Source organism: Manis pentadactyla, chromosome 1 (genome assembly GCF_030020395.1).
Source record: "Manis pentadactyla isolate mManPen7 chromosome 1, mManPen7.hap1, whole genome shotgun sequence".
Lineage (NCBI taxonomy): Eukaryota > Metazoa > Chordata > Mammalia > Pholidota > Manidae > Manis > Manis pentadactyla.
The window spans coordinates 170,211,592-170,225,325 of NC_080019.1; the positions used below are offsets into that span (position 1 = coordinate 170,211,592).

Here is a 13,734-nt window from a genome sequence, read left to right on the forward strand (position 1 = left end):
CTGGGCTCGTGTTGACATAAAATACATATGAAACCACTTTGCAGACCACCAAGAGTAGTGTGGGAATACTTGCATGGCATTCTTATTGCAAAACTATCCATCTCCCCACTCCCCCAGTAAATGCTTCCATACGCTTTTTTTGGACTCGTAGGTGAATTTTAAAAACACTTTTTCTTCCTTTGTTCTCAGTCTATGGCTGAAGCCCTCCTTTCTCCTCAGCTTACTGCTTTGGTATGTTGTTGGCTTAGAAGCCAAATGATCAAGCTTGTGAACAACAGTATGGTAAGTAAGAATAATTTTACTAAATGACCACATGAAGTACTCTTCTGAAGCAATGCCCATGGACCTGAAACATCTCTTTGAATAAATAGAGACTTGTTTTTGTTACTGCTGTTTGTTCTCAGCTCTGCTCTTGACAGGTGAGATGATGTACATCTGGTGTTTCCACCTCTCCTGCCTCATTACTGGCTGCCCAATGTAGGCACCCACCTCAGAGAAATAAGTCCTCCTGTCTGCTCTTCCACAACCCAGCCTCAAGCTCAATGACTTGAAACTCTCTAGTGTAATAGTTCAACATTTGGACTATGCATCAGGGTAGGAAACCTATTTCTTACATTTGAGTTAACTTTCAAATAAAATATGTGCCTTGACTGTGTCTCCAGTTTTTCTGTCTTGAAACAGAAAGTTTCGACATGTCTTGTAACAATGGCAGTGAAAACAATCACCACATATTGACTGCTTATCATGTGCCAGGCTCAGTGTTAGCACCGTATGTTCATGATCTGTTTTGTGAAACTTTATCTCATCAGAAAGCTTTTTCATTGTGTTTGTAAACATAAAGGGATGCGTTTTGAAGCATATGATCGTAAGACATGACTGTTCTGTTCAGGAATCATTCCCTAAACTTCTTGAACAGTTTCATTGGTCTTTGAACTCTTTCTCCTTTAGTTATTCTCAACCATTTTGCCCTGGCTCCCTCTCCTCTCAACTCTCTTCTGGTTTCCTCTCCCGTCATTCTCCCTAGGACGTGAGGTGATGGGGCGGCATGACTCACGGGAGCTCAAGGCTAGAAGAGAAGAATTTCACTTTTAGACTGACGTGGAGGAATTTAGAGAAGCCTCATTGTTTCTAAGCAAAGGGTTCAGTGTGCAATATGTTTATGTAGGTACATTTTTTTCCAAAATGAGAGATTCCCTAAGAGAGGCATGTTATTTTTAGTCAAAAGATTTCTATCAGCCGTAAGTCTTGCTTGGGACTCAAGCTGGTCTTTGCCATCCTCATGATTTCAGTATGCTTTCTAGAGGTGATGATAGGCTGTCCAACTTATCTTTTAAAACATGTCCACCAGTCACCTTTAGTAGGCAGCGTGCCTTCTTAAGTTCCAGAGGGCATTCTGGCTGGTAGGAGGTTGAAACTCTATGTTAAAATGCCCTTGCTGTTTGGAACCTTCACCTTCTTCTAGTGTGTTTTCCTCTGGGCAAGATCACTGAAGGCTTTTTGCTTTCATACCTTTGGGGCTATAAATTGATTCTTCCTAGTAGTCATGTTTCCCTCCACAGTACAGACATGTATGCTGTTTGTAGGCATGTAGTATTGGTCCAGCTTTTAATGATCTGTGTGACTCTGAGCTTTCTAAGACTCCCTGGATTCGTTCTTCTGTGTGAGAAGCTGCACCAAGCACTTGCCATGGCCCTTTGCAGACTCAGGGGCCTTCTGCCCACTGTGGCCCACAGCCCCTGAGGATTGAGTCCAGGCCTTGTCAGCGCAGGACCTGAGGGCAACCTGCTCAAATCGCTCAATGCAGTGGCAGCCCCACATTTTAAATAGGGCAAAATATCCTGTTCCCTCTCCTGCCATAGAACAATGGTATGATAGTTAATGAGGAAATATGTCTGTAAAGCACTTGGGAGCTCCTTAAAGGAAAGTGCTCTCTATAATTATTAAGGTGCTTTGTTGGGGAGCATAGCATTCAGGAACTGCCTTACTCAGTGGGGTGCATATCCACATTATTCAGGTGTCTGCAACTTTCATTTCTATGTGTATGGATTTGAAATAATATCACTCAACAGAAATGTTAATATTTTTCTTTCCCATTACTGCCAGCATATTATTTATAGGGATCCCCAAAGGGCTTTCAACATCATATATGATGTGTATGTGGCCTATTGATTGTTGCATCCAATGTGGAGAAATGAAGAGGATAGATGAGTGGCAGCAGATGGCTTTTCAGGTCTGAGTTATGGCCGGGAATGGCAAGTCTGATTTGCTAGAAAGGGATTTGAAATAGAAAGCAGACACAAGACTTGTAGTATGAGGGGGAGCATCATATAAGCCCCTCTTCACTTTAAAATGATCCATTTTTAGGACTACACAGGGGCACGAACCCCATTTCCTTGGCTGAGTGGCTTGGGCATGTTACTTAACCCCTCTAAGCCTCAGTTTCCTTATTTGTTACTGGAGAGTAACACAGGAAGAACCTGCCTTGTGAAGGTATTTTGAAAATTGAAGAGATAAAAGCACTTAACACAGAGTATGTGATCATTTTAAGAAAAAAATCCTTCTGTTCTCTTAGGCACAAAGGAACTGATGATAAATGAAACCAACTGAGAAATAACTTGCATGGCTTGAGGAAGCCAACTCAGGGTCAATGAAAACTGTTTCGGATAATCAATAAGCAAGTGATTATATCACAGCTGTATACTTTAGAGTTAAGGCTATAGTCTGCTCTCAGTTACATACGCTAATGGCAAGAAGTGGTACCGTCAATAAACAGTCAGCAAACAGCATAGACAGAGGATTTCTTAGCAAGCAGCAACTGAGCTCCTAAGGCCAAGAAGACAGCCCTGGGAGACACCAGAGGGAGGCAGTGCCTTTCACAGTTCCGAGGGTGGGAGGGGGTAGTGAATGCGTGTGCTTTGCTCCATGTTTTGATGCCTGCTCTCTGAAGAGAGGCTTGTAAACCCCTCCCGGGGGACTAGCACAGACACTTACTCTACAATGACAGTAAGTGTCTCTCTAGGTGAGGAACAAAAAGAGGAAGAGAGAGCTGCTCAGTCGGTAGATGCAGAGGGTCTGCCTGAAGTTCAAGTAAAAGATCCCCTGATGGGCTGACACACCCCGATTCTGAATAGTGCCCTCTGTCTTGGGGGTTCAGCAGGAACCTGTTTATTCTGCTGATTCTCATTCTGACCAGCCTCTCCCCTGGGCTGCAGGAAGGACAGCAAGCGCTGTTGCCAACATGCGGCCGCGGCCGGGAAGTACTGCTCCTGGCCGTGTCTCCTGTTCCCGCGGCCCCTCCTTCACCTGCTCTGGCACAACACCCTCCTCGCCAGGTGAGTCGAGTGAGAGGCCAGGGACCAGCACTGGGTGCTTGGTGAGAGGGAGGGGAGACGAATATGGGTAGAGGAAGGTGGCTCTGTGTGCAGAAAGCAGAAGTGGCCCCTGAATGGGGAAAAGCAAGACTGGAACAGAAAATGGGGAAGGTTCAGTGACCACAGTGGCATATGCTCAGACGCGATTATGTGGGGCTTTCTCCGGTTGAAGAGCTTGCTCCCCACCACAGGAGTCTAGTTGGAGGAAGGCCTGCACATCTGAGATATGTTTGGTGTGCCTACCTTTCAGCCTTCCTCTGCAGTTCCAGGTGTGATCCTGGTAAGGCTGGGCCGTGAGGCTGTCTAGCGGGGGCTGCCCACTCACAAAACACCTGTGGCTTCAGTGATGACTGAAACACTTTGGTGTTAAGCAGATTTTGAAGATCTCAGGGAGCTTCATCCATGTTACTTGACTTTTTTTTTATGACTTTATGAGTGGGATAGATGGTAACATCCCCAGAAGATGGTATTTCCATTAGGGAGTTACAATAACATCCCTAAGGGTATGCAACAAGTAGTAATTGCTGAGAGTATGATACCAGCTCAGCCAGATTATCACCTCCTTCCATTAACAGTGTCCTCCCCCCCAGGATTATGCTGTGAAATGTATATGCTGCTATAACATACAACATATATGTTCCAAAATGGCCTTGATAATTTTACAGTAACTTCATTTACAGTTAAGTGCTTTCATATAAATTGAGTCTCAGAGCAACCATATATACTAAGTACTATTAAGATCTATATTTTATGTAGCAACAAACTGAGGCTCAGATTGATTGTAGATCTTACCTAAGGCCACTCAGTCAGAAAGTGGTAAAACCAAGGCTTTCTTACTTTAAACTTCATACTTGTTCATTACTCTACTGGCTTGATATAATTAATTGCCTGAGTTCTGTATGAGGATTATCACATTATCATCTTGATCTCAGTATTATTAAACTATTGCTAACATTATTATGTCACTATTATTGCTATACCTATTTATGTCAAATCATGCTGAAGTAACTGAGCTTCTCAAGGTAACAAACAAAATCACCGTATGTGCAGAGGACACTAATGGGTTAAAAACAGTAACCAATGAATGGACTATTGACAACATGATTCAGAAAAAGCCTCAGATATCTACCATTTGTTGGTGAAGAAAATACAAGTGGGAATGCAGATACAATATATTTTCCAGCAAAAAAAGAAAGGAAAAGAAATTTAAGTCTTGCTGAGAAAATAATGCACTTATGTATAAGTTCCTTGAGTTAAATTCTAGAAAGCATGCCCACAGTTTTGAACATTCATTCACTTACTCAACAAATATTTATGAAGCAACTACACATACTACCCTGTATATTAATCTGTAGATTTTAAAGCTAAAAGTCCTAAAATTAGGTCTTAAAAAAAGTTCTACCAGATAGTATTGCCAGATAAGATACATGACACTCAATTAAATTTGAATTTCAGATGTACAATGAATAATTTTTTAGTATCAGTATGTCACAAATATTGCATGGGACATACTGAGACTAAAAATATACTTGTTGTTTTTCCAAAATTCAAATATAACTGGGCATCTAGTATTTTTGTTTGCTAAACTGTGCTATACTTGGTGGCAAAAAAAAAAAAAAATACCCTGAATACTATTGTGGTCAGTCTTATGTGTGCAATTTTGTTATGTAGAGCAAGGCAAGAAAAAATACCATGTGGTACCTGAAACATATTCAGATGCTTGGAGAATGTACTTGATATATAAACATGCAAAGTATTTTTGCATTACTTCTATGGAGCTACATCACACAATAAACAAACAACTCTGTGGAAATGGAACACTTCATTCTTGTGGAAGTGATCAGACATCATTAGAAAAGGATTAAATTCATTCACTGATCAAATATTTATTGAATATTTATTATGTGTAAGGTATGTGGAGTACATTGGAGTACAGGATCTATCTATCTGTCTACTTGTTTCTACTCTTACGGAATTTACATTAGAATGGGCAGGTGTAAGGATGCCCACAAAGTGATAATACAAGGCAGTACTTTCAAGTGCCAGAAGGGTATATTTGCCATGCTACTTGTACAGTTTGAGAGACTAAGTTCACTTTTCATATGTGAGATATTTACTTTCATAACATAATTTATCCACTATAAAATCAAGCTGTTACTTTCAACCAAGAAAACTGGTTTATTTTGTCCAAATACATAGATTCTTCTAAGTGCAATTTTAGAGAACAAGGTTATGTAACCTGATGCTATATCCTCCTCCTAATCACCCTGGGCCTTTAGGGAAATGATTCCCAACTTAGTGTAAATCAGGGCTAGTTAAAACATGGATCAGAGTTTCTGGTGGGCCTGAGAATTTGCACAGTGCTGGGATGGGGATCACACTTTGAGAACCACTGCTTGGGTCATCTTTGAGTTTTCCCTATTGCTTGCCGTCCAAGTTCCCACGGACACCAAGGCTTTCCTTCTCCACCCTCTGTCTTTCCCTTCCATCCTGGTTCCTTTCCCTTTTGTTTTTTATTCTCGGGGGGAGGGGACATAGAGACCTGCTTTGTTGCAGGACAGGATGGTTTGTGTTGTCTCTGCCTTTTTTCTCTAATTCTCAAATATGGCCTTAACTCTTGGTTTCCTTTCTTACAACTTCTATGAAGCCTCAGTAAAGTGAACGTGAGAAACTTTTAGAAGAAATGAAGTACTACCGTGATTTCTTTGGCAGTGGACAGAATGGTTAGGTGAGGGATTCTCTCTTCCTTTAAAAACATCATTAAGGAATGAGAAAGCAAGTTATGAAGGAAGTTCAAGGGAAACCCAAGGAGCATCACATTTCTTCAGCATTTGAATTCCACAGAGGAAAGAAACATGTCAAGAGCTTATTACTCAGAGATGAGAACTACAGCAAAGAAATTCAGTGTTTCCTGGGTGGAGGGGGCTAAAGGAATAATGATGGTGACTTTTTTTAAAACCTTTTATGAAAAGCTCTTAAATGTATCATACCTTAACAGCTACTCAAAAGGCAAGAAAATTATTTCCATTTTAAATTAAAAGAAACCGAGGGTTAGAAAATTATCTGCTTAACGCCATACAACCAATGAGAGGTACCAAGATTAGACCCAAATAATCTAATTCCAGTACAGTTGTCTTTCTCTTATGTCCCAACCTGAAGTTCTAAATTCAGAATCATTACAGAATATGCTTTGCAACCAGGGCTTCCTTGGTTCTCTAAGGCAGAGCTTAGCTCCAAAGTTAATCTAATAGACAGATTTGTCTCAAACACTTCCTTTCAGACATTAACATAGCTATGCAGAATTTTATTTGGAATCTGGAGGTATTGAAAATAAGTACCATTTACATTAAATCTTGGAGTAACTGAAACACAAAGCCAGCTACTATGCATGGTAGCTATGATGCAAAGAACCCACACTTCTCTTCTTTTACAAGCTACTCTTCCTAATAAGATTCTTTTCAGTTAGAGTATAGATAAGAATACTGAATGCATCCCTACCCTTCCAAGTATCCCCAGCACTCTCTAGAATCTTCTTAGATGAACATTTGGGCTTTTTCTCTGGATTTTTATCATTTCCACTAGACTCTGTAAAGTTTGGATGTCCCATTTAAAAAAATATTTTCCCAAGAAACTGGAGAGAACTTTGTTTTGAAATGTAGGCCACAGTGAATCCAGGTCCTGAACTACTTCCATATGTCCAGGCTGTCTTGCCTTTTGAAAATCTAGACCAGTTGGTCTTTAACTTTGGTAGGTTGTGGATTCCTTCAATTAGACAAATTCTTGGTAGACACATGGCCCTTCCAAACTGCCACTGCCAAATCGTTCTGAGGTGAAAGGGAAGAGTGTGGCTTCATTTAAATGAGGTGCTCAAATGATACATACACATTATTAATTATTCCCAGATGTAGCCATATTATACAAAACAATATAAAGACCTTCATAATTTACAGAGTCTCTTCACTGTTTACTAGATATCTGAGGGCAACACTTTGAGCATAACTCAGATTTATAAAATGGATTTACTTGTAGCTTTTGTAACTATGATGTCTAAATGTGCAATCCCACTACTAGTTTTCTTGTGGGATAATCTAATTACTTAGGTTAACCACAAAATCATTTAGTGGATTCATTGGTTAGATGTGTTTATACACCAAAAAGACAATTTTTGGTAGAACACTGAAAATTTTATGTGATGAATTTAAAGCCTTATTTCAATATGTGTTCTACTCAAATATGGGAATTTTATATCCACTAGATCTACTGGAAGAGATGCACAGAGGATAGAATAGTAATGTTTATGAATCTAAACTAGCAAGTTAACCTTGGCTAAGCAGATACTTCTACAAATGGTCTCTCCCCACTCCACTAGCCCCTCTCTGCCACCAAATCTTTAATTTGATGGTATATATGATAGCTATTCAGAGGAATAAAGCAACACCCTGTAAATCATAAATTGCCACATAAATAAAACTACTACTATTTGATTAACTTACCAAATAATGATCCTACCCATATCACATGAAAAACTTCCCTTGATTGATCTCAGGTTACTAGTGCATTCATATTTACCCCAAATGAGCACAGTGACTTACACTACCTGTTTTTCTTCCAAAGTTAAGTAGTGAATTGCTATGTTTATTTGGAGATGTGAAAACTGTCATCTTGGAGAACAATCGATTCACGTAAAGGCACATACATAGATTTGCATAGTGTCTTGACTTAAGATGAACTGCAAAGAAGGCCAACTTCATTTCAAGTAATGTCCTATTTCAGATGTTCACTTCCATGCTGTCTACTTTGTCTCAGGGTCTGTTGCTCTCCTTCCCTTCTATTCCCCAGTTTAAATATATCTGGTTTATGTCCTGTCCACTAGATTCCTGCTAGCTGATCTGAGAAGCAAGGTTGCTTTAGGGAACTAAATTGCTTTCATGTATTGTAATTCAAGTATGTAACTTCCCCCTAGCAATTTACTTGTCATTTAACAGAGGTACTCTGGAACTAGAGGTTTACCAGAAGAGTGACTCTCATGATAGGAATTTCAAATATGGTGATCAGCCCTGGGATGGGTATTTGCAGGTAAAGAGAATCTATGTGAAATCATACCACAATAGTGGTCACTTTTATGGAGGAGCACTTGGGGATTTCTCACTTCTTTGTCCCCTTAAAGAGCTAGGAAAGGGCACTGGCTAGGAGGTCAGGAGATCTTAGCTCTAGTCATAGAATTCAGGGATGAAACATCATTTTGATGAACAACTCACCTGATGATTGAATTATCTCTGCAACATCCCTATGAAATGATCATCCATCCTCTCCTTGAACACTTCTAATTATAACCCACTCCCTTAGGAGGCTATCTATCCCACCTAAGAGAAACTCTGTTCACAAACTTTTTCTTCTACTTAGTTGAAAGAATCTCCTTATAGCTTCCAATCACTGGCCCAGTACCACCTTTTGGAGTCAAAGAGAACAAGCTTAATGTCTTCTTTCCTACCAACCATTTAAATAATGCCAGCCTGGAAGGAGGCCTGCACTCATCTCTGTAAATAGAGCTAAAAATAGCTACTATTTACAGAGGGCTTATGATGTACCAGGAATTGTTTTAAGAACATATATATTAATTCACTTAATACTCAAAATGGCACTATAAGAAAGATGTATCACTATTATCCTCATTATATAGACAAGGAAATGGAAGTATAGAAGATTAATAAATTTTCCCAAGGTGACAAAGTTCATAGTGGCTAAACTGAAATATAAACCCAGGAAATCTGGCTCCAGAGATCCAGCTTAACTATTACACTGGGGTGCCCGTGAAGCTCAAACACTTGAATATGGCTTGTATGAGTCTTCTTTTCTGCTGGCCAAGCAGCCCTAAGACTTCCAACTCTGATTGATATGCCTTCGCGTTGCTCCATCATCCTGATCACAGTCCTCTCAAAGTGGGCCGGTTAGTCTATTGTCTTTTTAAAAGGTAATACCCACAACAGACTGTGGTCTCTGGATGTTGAAAATAGAGAATAAGCAGTAGAAAATAGAGTGTATTTATCACTCCTCTTCATTTCCGCTTATGGTTGAATCAGGCTAGTTGTGGTCTTTTCAAGCCGATGGTTCAAACACAGTTTACCACAGACTCAAACCCTCACCCCTGCTCTGCCTGTAGGACTTTGGTTTGTAAGATGGGTGACTGGAGTATATAATCCCCAGGGACTTTTCCAATTCTAAACATGTAGGGTCAGAGAATATATTATAAAGTTTAATGTACTTAAGGGATATTGTGCCAGCCAATTCTTTATCAGGCTTTTCCCCATTTGACCTTTCTCCAGAAAGGGTTTCTCTGATTTTGTAATCTGGTGGTAGGGTGCTTTGTTACTATGATGTGGGCACATTTGGGGCTTCTAGAAGATGCCTTACAGTGGGGTCTCCTTAAAATCTGAGAGGTACCCCAAGCCTTCTGTTCTCCCTGCTGCCCTGCCCCTCCCTTCCCACAGCTGCCTCACACCTGCCTCCTGCTGTCAGCCTGGAAGGAGGCCTGCACTCACCTGTGTGGACGAACATGTGCTTGACGTAGTTCTGTTTGGCGGTGAAGGTCTTGTTGCAGAGAGTGCACTCATAAGGCTTTTTTTCGCCCTGCCCACTGGCTGTGCTGTGGCCTGCAGAGGGGGCCAGGGGCTGTGGCGCTGGCAGCTGTGCAGTAAAGGTCGACAGGCCGGGCTGGGATACTGTCACAAACTGGGTCTGCTGGCCTGCCAGGGGCTGTGGCAGGCTGAAGAGGAAAGGCTTGGGGCCACTGCCCGCGGGCTGGGTAGTGAAGAGGGCCGGCAGGTAGGTGTTGCCGGCTGTGCCAATGACCTGTGTGTTGCTGGTCAAGGTCAGAGGCATCCTCAAGTTGCTGGTGAGGGTTTCCGTCTGGCGTAAGTAGAGCTGGGTACTTGGCAATGGCTGCCCAATGGATGTGTTGACCGAAGGCTGTTGCAGGACGCTCTTGTCGGAGCTGTTGCTGACAGCAATGACCGTGTTGTCCATCTCCACCTCGCTGCTCCTTTCTGGGGAGGAGGCTCCTGTCTCTGGCTGGTGCGGTTGCTGACTGCCCTCGGCAGGGGCTTCTGTCGCCTGCTCCGGTTGGGCAGGTTCTACCTGGCCATCCCGAGACACCCCAGGCCCGAACTGCTGCTCCACCGAGTCAGGCTCCGTGCCTATGGAGGAACTGACGCCCGAGTCGAAGCTTTCGCCCTTGGGCTCACTCTCGGTGCCCTCGGCCTGATCAGTGTCTTCCGTGCACTCCTCGGATTCGTTGCGCTCCAGGATCTGCACCCTTTGCTGCCCATAGTAGTCATAATCGTCCTCCATCTCCTGCTTGATGTGGATGTTGCCCACCAGCGTCTGGATGCGCACGGGCCGCGGCTGCTTGCGGCAGTGCGTGGTCTCGGGAGTAGTGGACAGGTAGCGCTCCATCTGCTGTGAGCGCTCGTGGATGCGCGTGATCCAGCTGGGGTCTTCCATGTGGTGGTCGCGGGGCAGGCCCAGCGCCGTCTCGTGGTGGCTGACCACTGCCCCGCTGTAGAAGGAGCGCTCACCACTGCCGTTCTGCATGGAGCATGCGTATAGTGCTGAGTAGATCCTGTCCACACTGTGCTGCGAATGGCTCTGCAGGTAACCCGACTCAGTGTCGCTGCTCTGGCCCGACGTGCCCGACTCTGGAGTGCCCCGCGGCGTGTCCTGGCCTGAGTCCTGGATCCCCGGGAACACATCGCCCACGTTCTGTGACACGATGCGCGTGCACTCATCGATGACCGTTTTGATCTGCAAGATGCTGGCGGCCGTGAGGATCTGGAGGGCTTCCGACTGCGAGACGCGCAGCACGCCGCTATACATGAAGTCAATGAGCTTTTGCACTGACTGCACCGACACCACGGATGGGATCTCGATGTCGCTGTAGCCCAGCAGCAGCTTGTCCTGGAAGAAGGGGCTGCCGGCTGCCAGCACGCAGCGGTGTGCGCGCAGCATGCTCCCGTGGATGCGCACCGTCACGTCACAGAAGTGGCCACGGTTGCGCTGCTCGTTGAGGGTCTCGAGCACGGAATTGCTGAAGTTGTGAAGGTTGATGCTGTGAATGCGCTCGGTCATCCCCTTGCAACTGATGTCACCTGCACCGCAAGACAGACACAAGATAGAGCATGGGTCAGAGCTAGCTGACTGCATTTCTAACACCTAGGTCTCAGGTGGGTAAGGCTCATGGCTCCAAGGAGCACTCGCCATGCTGTGGCAAGATGGTCAGCTTTGCTCAGGGGTCAAGCTGCTGATATGGTGGCCTATAGAAAGGAGACCTTGGATTTTGTCCCAACAGTGCCTCAGCTCTTTCAGGTACTGACTCCATACTAATCCCCTAGAACTTTAGCCAGGGTTGTCAGTTGAAGCAGAGCAGCCTAAAACACAGATGGTTCATTTGCTTGCTACCCCTACAACTTCTGCAATAAGTACGGAAAGGCAAATGGAAGACTTGTTCCTACCTCCATTTTATATAGCCTAGTCCAGGTCCTTTGGGAAAGTTTACATTCAGCAACAGTATTCACAGTTAAAAAATAAATTCCCTTCCTATTAATTTATATGAGATAATACCAAATCCACACCATTCAAAAATTCTTGGAAAATTCAACATAGACTAAGAGGTCCACCCAAGACTACCACCATGTTTTCCTGCTTTGGGATGGGCTGTAGACTGCAATCTGCTAGCTCACGGGGCACTTGCCTGCTGCTTTCCGTTATTCTTCTTGACAGCTCTGACAAAATGTTTGAGCATCTTCTAGGGTGTTTGTATGTGAGATGGGTGGTTTTTTGAATTGTCTGAAGCTTAATGAAGAACAGATGTTAAAAAGGACAGAGATGGCAGCACTAACCTGGGAGACTGGAGTACACTAGGTGGTAAGGTGGTATGTGTCATTCAGACAGGGCACTTTTGAGAGGGAAAGGGAGCACTGTTAATAATTAGGTGAGGACAGCAGGAGTAAGCCAGGAGTGGGATGTATGATCACCCCAGACAATAGGGTGCTCTATGCACTTGCTAGAGTGTAGTATCAAACAGCTCCCAGTAGGAAGGTGACGTGGAGCTGCATGGAGGCTATGGATAGCCTGACCCGTGATACCCCAGGCTGTGCAGACAGCGGATAATATTGGTAACATTTGGATCACAGACTGAGAAAGAAAACAGGTGGCTATAACATTAAGTCTTAGGGCTTTTCTATTCTTCTACCTCTGAAATGGCTCTGAAGAATCCCTCTTTCCAACCATTCTTCACTCAGATTTCCCATTCTTTCCTTCACAACTGAACAATCGACTTCAGAGAGGCCAAGTAAGTAGGCTTTCAAAACGAGGTGGCTTTGACTGTTGGCCTGTGACCGGGATCCCTGTCTTGTCAGAAGTAGCCCCAGAGGTAATGGCCTGTAGCCGGGAGGAACACCCGCTTCTTCAGGTTCTTTCTGCTCTGCCTTTGGAGAGAAGACCTGTTCAGGGAAGGGTGAGCTCAATTTGCTTTTCTCCCTTGCTTCACTCAATCTCATGCTTTCCCACCTCAGTGGGTGTGCCACGTCCTTTTATATACTTACTCATTTCTGTTGTTCCCATCTTTACATTTGGTCAGCCTCCCACATATCCACTTAACTTAATAAATGCCTGCAGGATCTATGTTCACTCAGTGATACAATTTGCACAAATTTTTTGCATAAGAGAATTTCTTCTTGTTCTGACTTCCATCCGGTCTTTTACATGCCTAAAATACTGCATTAGGCTATGGTTTCCTGTCTGTCATTTTATGTAAAACAAATTTTCTTTGCCAGATTAAAGAATCATGGTGAATCCTCTGTAACTGTGCTAATATAGAATATAAATATAATAAATAATTTATGTATTACATATAATAATAACTATTGCATTTTATATCTATGATAATAATAAATATAAAATAAAATATGAATATAAAATATGGCCCCAAAGGAAGGCCCCAAGAAACCAGGAAGGAATGTTCAGGAAATTAGTCAACAGACCAAATTCCAAGTTTTTGCTGGGTTCCCCATGCATGGGTGGCTATAACATTATGTACCATGATAATAATAATAATAACAAAAATATTTGTTAGAGCTTACCACGTGTCAAATTCTAACTACTGTTAGAACTGTTCTAACTACTTTGCAAATATTATTTCATTTTTATTCTCACTATGACCCTATGGTGTAGATAGTATTATTATCCCTATTTTTCAGATGAGGAAATGGGGCCAGAGAAATTAAGAAACTTGCTTCTAGGCAATTGGTGGTAGAGCTGACATTTGAACCCAGGCAGTTTAGCTCCCGAGTTCACACTCTTACCTGCT

The 13,734-nt window shown here is 43.0% G+C and overlaps 1 protein-coding gene across 8 annotated transcripts in view; it reads right to left on the minus strand.

Annotated features, from left to right (window-relative positions):
• ZBTB20 (zinc finger and BTB domain containing 20) overlaps nt 1-13,734 on the minus strand; it is an 807,002-nt gene that overhangs the window by 25,011 nt on the left and 768,257 nt on the right. For all 8 annotated transcript variants that reach the window (XM_057502832.1, XM_057502827.1, XM_057502849.1 and 5 more), the window contains one exon: nt 9,911-11,515. In XM_057502832.1, the coding sequence (XP_057358815.1) occupies nt 9,911-11,515 (1,605 nt within the window). The remainder of the gene's footprint in view (nt 1-9,910; nt 11,516-13,734) is intronic.